The sequence below is a fragment of the Dryobates pubescens genome, chromosome 12, assembly GCF_014839835.1.
Source record: "Dryobates pubescens isolate bDryPub1 chromosome 12, bDryPub1.pri, whole genome shotgun sequence".
In the NCBI taxonomy this organism is placed as follows: domain Eukaryota; kingdom Metazoa; phylum Chordata; class Aves; order Piciformes; family Picidae; genus Dryobates; species Dryobates pubescens.
This window is the reverse complement of record NC_071623.1, coordinates 23289662-23293974: the sequence shown is the minus strand read 5'-3', so window position 1 is coordinate 23293974 and position 4313 is coordinate 23289662. Positions and strand designations below refer to the sequence as shown.

The window sequence follows — 4313 nt, the reverse complement described above, 5'->3', positions numbered from 1 at the left end:
ACATCTTTTGCAGGTTAACTTCTCGTGAGAAATGTGTTCCTGCACCAAATTCAGAAATTTAAATATCACAGACTCTTTAACATATTCAGGTGAGTCTAAAGTGATAAATCCTATCACCCAAGATGGCTATTTGTTTCAATAAAACCCCAGATACATGAGCAGCTGCCCAGCCTCGCTGTACACTTGGAAAGCCTACCGCAGGGTTGCTTGATCTTAGAGCACTTGTTTGAGCTCATCTTTTGATCAAGTGGTAAAAGAGAGAAATGCAACAATGTGCAGCCATCAGGTGTTAATGTTAGACGTGAGAAGCTTAGGTTTCCTTTGAAAGTAATGTTAAATGGTCAAATAAAGCAGGTTGTCTTTTAACTTTGAAAATGAAGTTGCTGGTATAGATGGCACGTCCGGTTCAAATTCAATTTCTAGATGAACCCAATTATGGTAAAAGCATTCAGGATTCTTTGATTAATGTTATACAAGACTGCACTTAATTACTTCTTAAGCACTTATATATGCATAAAGTTGCATTACACTGAATATGTCATCATTTAAATCCAATACATATAAATATGTATCAAATTTGCATTGCAGATGTATTCATCCTCTGTTTTGTTAATCAAATGTCATATCTAGATTAATTCAAAAAATGCAGTTCTGGCTTACTCACCAAATGGTTCCTTATTAAACAAAATATCTATTATAAGGCATAAATACAATATAATAATAGGTGAGGGTCCTCAGGGTAGTATAAATTACTACCAAAGTCAACAGAATGACTACAATGAAATGAGGTGCCTGACCCAACGACAGCTGCTGTGATAGGCATAACAGCTATATGACAACATGAAAAATCTGTGGTTTAGTGCTAGAAAACCTCTTTACAAATGCTGTCTTTAATGTTGCTCATCTGGAATTGATAAGTGCTGATTTGGCTGCTTGAATGATGCGCAGGGTACATTAAACTTGTTTTCTGGTGACTAGAACATTCCCACTAAAAGACCTGAGCTGTTTGTCTTAAATGTAAACACACATTAGTTAATATATGTAATGAATATCTGTGTTCAACAGCACTGTTTTCTTTAGGTTCATCTGTAGCCAAGTTAATAAAAGGCTTGTTTAATTAAATGCATCATTCCCCTTCATGCTTCAAATGGGCATTGCACTGCTCAGCTCAAAAAGTCATTTACACCCTTTTGTTCAGATACCAGTCACAGACACAGAAATGGATCAAACTGGCTGTCTCTGTCATAAAATTATCAATGAAAAGGTAGCTTCCATTACTAGTGTGAAAATAAACAGAAAAAAATGTTTTGAACTGGACCTTTTTTGGTCACTTATCAACGTTATGACACAGAAGCCATCAAAAGCAGGTTCCAAGTTTTCAGTTGTGGGGGGAAAAAAAGCACAGCCATTGAATTCTGCACAATGGACAGACAGGCATGATGCTGCTCAGCCCACATTTTCAAACAAGTCTTGCAAACACAGTTTGAACATCAGGGTTAGGCTTTGTGTCAGTGTGATAGAAGATGTAGGCAAGAACTCATGATGCTTCAATGGGCAAATGGGGATTACACATTTACATTGCCTGACTTGTTTAAATATACTTCACATTAGCATGTGGCTTTAGAGTGCATAAAGACTGGTCTTCCTTCAGGTCTGTCCTGAATTTTATAGAGGAGTTGGTGCAACCTGTAGAACAGGAGAAACCGTAAAAGGCAAGAGGTAACAAGGAAGGAAAAGCTAATAAATTCATGGCAAATCAGATGAAGTGACCAAAACTTTACTATTCCATGATCTGAATTATGAGTCCTGCAGAAGAAGTAAGAAGGATACTTCAACTCCAACTCAACAAGCATCAATGAAATTGACAGTGAATCACAGAGGTCTCTAATGGGAGAGAATGAAAATTTGTGTGCCGGTACTGGAAACTAGATTGCTGGTGGCTTCTCTGTTCATTCAGCACCTGCTTCAGCCATGTCCTGGAGCAGTCTTTATGAAGACTACTTTAGAGTAAAATGCACTGCTTCCTTTGTGTATTAAGGATTATGGGGCAGGGCAACAGTGCTGTTACACAGCATCTGCCTTCCTTCCAGCCCAGCCATATGCTGTTCTTTTCCTCTGAGAGACTCCTGGCTGCTTCTGTTTCCATGCCATTCTTCGTTCCCATAAAATGGGGAGGCTTTGCTTCTGACTGTGCTCTAATATAATGCCCATGTAACTACATTATCTGTAAGCATGTTAGAAAGCAGATATGTGTGTCATGGAACCATGGATTCATAGAATGGTGTGGGTTGGAAGGGACCTCCAGAGATCGTTGAGTCCAACCACATCAATCATAAATAGCAAATGAACAAAATCATTCCTCCAGTACAGACTCAGACTTAATCAGTTGCTGAAGTCAATTAGTACATATCATCAGGCTAAGCATGTAACAACTACACATAGGCATGCACACTTAGAGATGGTCCTCCTGCAAAATCAGGTTTGTGCAGTCTGTGGTGGGAAAGCAATGGATACCTGGATTTTGAGGATGTATCAGCCCAGCACCAGAAACTACAGTACATTGCCCCTGCAGCAATGAGAAGTGCAGTACTTGCCCAGCCCACATAGAGAGCAGATCCTAGTTCTCGTTTCAGTGGTGTAGGGACTTCTGGATCATAGAAGTCACGAATTATGCTACCTGCAGTCCAGGACACAGGGATCAAAACAAGGATGCCTGTCAGGAGAAAGGCGATTCCAGCTGCCAGTAGAAAGGTGCTGATGTCCTGAGAATCCTCCTTAGTCCGATGAGTGTACTTCACACCAACAATGGCCATCAAAAAGGAAATGATTGATAGGATCACTGCAATGCACATGAGGGCTCTGAATGCCTCCAAGGGTGAAGGAAGAGCCAGAAGAGAATCGTAGAATTTGCATTGCAGCCTGATGCCCAGCTGACTGATGCAGTCCATCCACAGTCCTTCCCAGATGGTCTCAAATACCACAATGTTGACATCAATGTAGGCAGAAACTCTCCACTGTGGCATAGCTGTGGCTGCCAAAGTCCCAACCATGCCGATACCTCCAAATATTAGACCAGTGATTTGTAACACACAGCAAGCCATGTTTCTTCTGAAAAAGACACCTCAAGTGAGGTGGCCTAGAAATTCTTCCAAAATTGCTTTTTCATAGAAGAAACACAAGAGTGAATATTTTCTCCAATAATTTCCTTATATGGCAAGTCCTTCTTTTGTTGGGGTTTTTTAAGCAGCTTGCTTCAGTCTGAGGTTCAGACAAGTGGAAATCCATTTCTGACGGGCTGAAAGGACCTGCTATTTATTTCCTTTGAAATACTCTCTGACTACAGCGCCTACCTATCAAGCCTGACAAGTTTCCAGCCAATGGAAAACTAGAAGAGGAGTGTCATAGCTGATTTCACTGCTTCTCATAATGTGTCTGTAGTGATGCTATAATTAAGTGTGAGGGATTCAATTAAAGGTACCTAGTTGCAGGGCTTAATAATTTCTTAACTGCAGGATTACAGCTATGTTGAAATGTAGAACTTCCATCTGTTGAAATATTATGTAAAATAGGTCATTACATTTGTTCTTATGACAAAAGGTAAACTTGGACTTCGTCTGAGACGACTTTCTAAGTGCTAAAGTCCTGGGAAAACATCTGATTTATAATATTTTTAATCAAGCCGGGAGGTACTTGGTGTAGCTCTTCAATGCAGAATCCTTGTTTTGATCAAGTACAAAAGTATAATCATGATATTAGACAGGTACAGGAAAGTCAAGTATTCCAATCAACATCAAAGCTTCCCTCTACCAGTTGCATAATTCACAAGGACAACGAAGAATACAGCTGGCAGAGTTTCACAGCTTCTGCCTCTGAATCCACAAGTGAGGTCTCTGTTAAGAAACAATCCTCTATGAGTCTGACTCCCCATTAGAAGGATGTACCATTAGGAGGGGTTGTGGACAAATGTCTAATATGAGATTTACTTTCAGTTTACAATGAACCTTGAAAGAAGTCAGAGCTCATTCCCACAAGCATGTATCTCTGCCTGCACAGAGAGCTACAAGCCTAGACAAAAATGCACACCAAAGACTGATTTGCCTCAGGCAAGTTGGGAATAATTGTTGCATAATGGTTTTTTTTTACTTTCTTCTCACTACCTTGAGACAACAGTATATGATGACAGTTCATGGGTGTTGTTGAAACTGATGTGTTTCCAGTTGGTTGGCCTTTGAACCAATGGGCCTAGTGAATAAATACATACATACATACATTAGTTGGCCCACTAAAGACCATGAAGACCTCTAGAATTTCTG

At 39.9% G+C, this 4313-nt stretch overlaps 1 protein-coding gene across 1 annotated transcript; it reads right to left on the bottom strand.

The window, feature by feature from the left end:
* Positions 1-2432: 2432 nt before the first annotated feature.
* On the bottom strand, positions 2433-3101 carry LOC104306441 (claudin-8-like). The gene has a single exon (XM_009907405.2). The coding sequence runs from the start codon at positions 3099-3101 to the stop codon at positions 2433-2435; it is 669 nt and encodes a 222-aa protein (XP_009905707.1).
* Positions 3102-4313: the final 1212 nt, after the last annotated feature.

Coding starts and splice junctions, on each gene's coding strand:
- LOC104306441 (XM_009907405.2), bottom strand. CDS start 3,101: ATGGCTTGCTGTGTGTTACAAATCACTGGTCTAATATTTGGAGGTATC.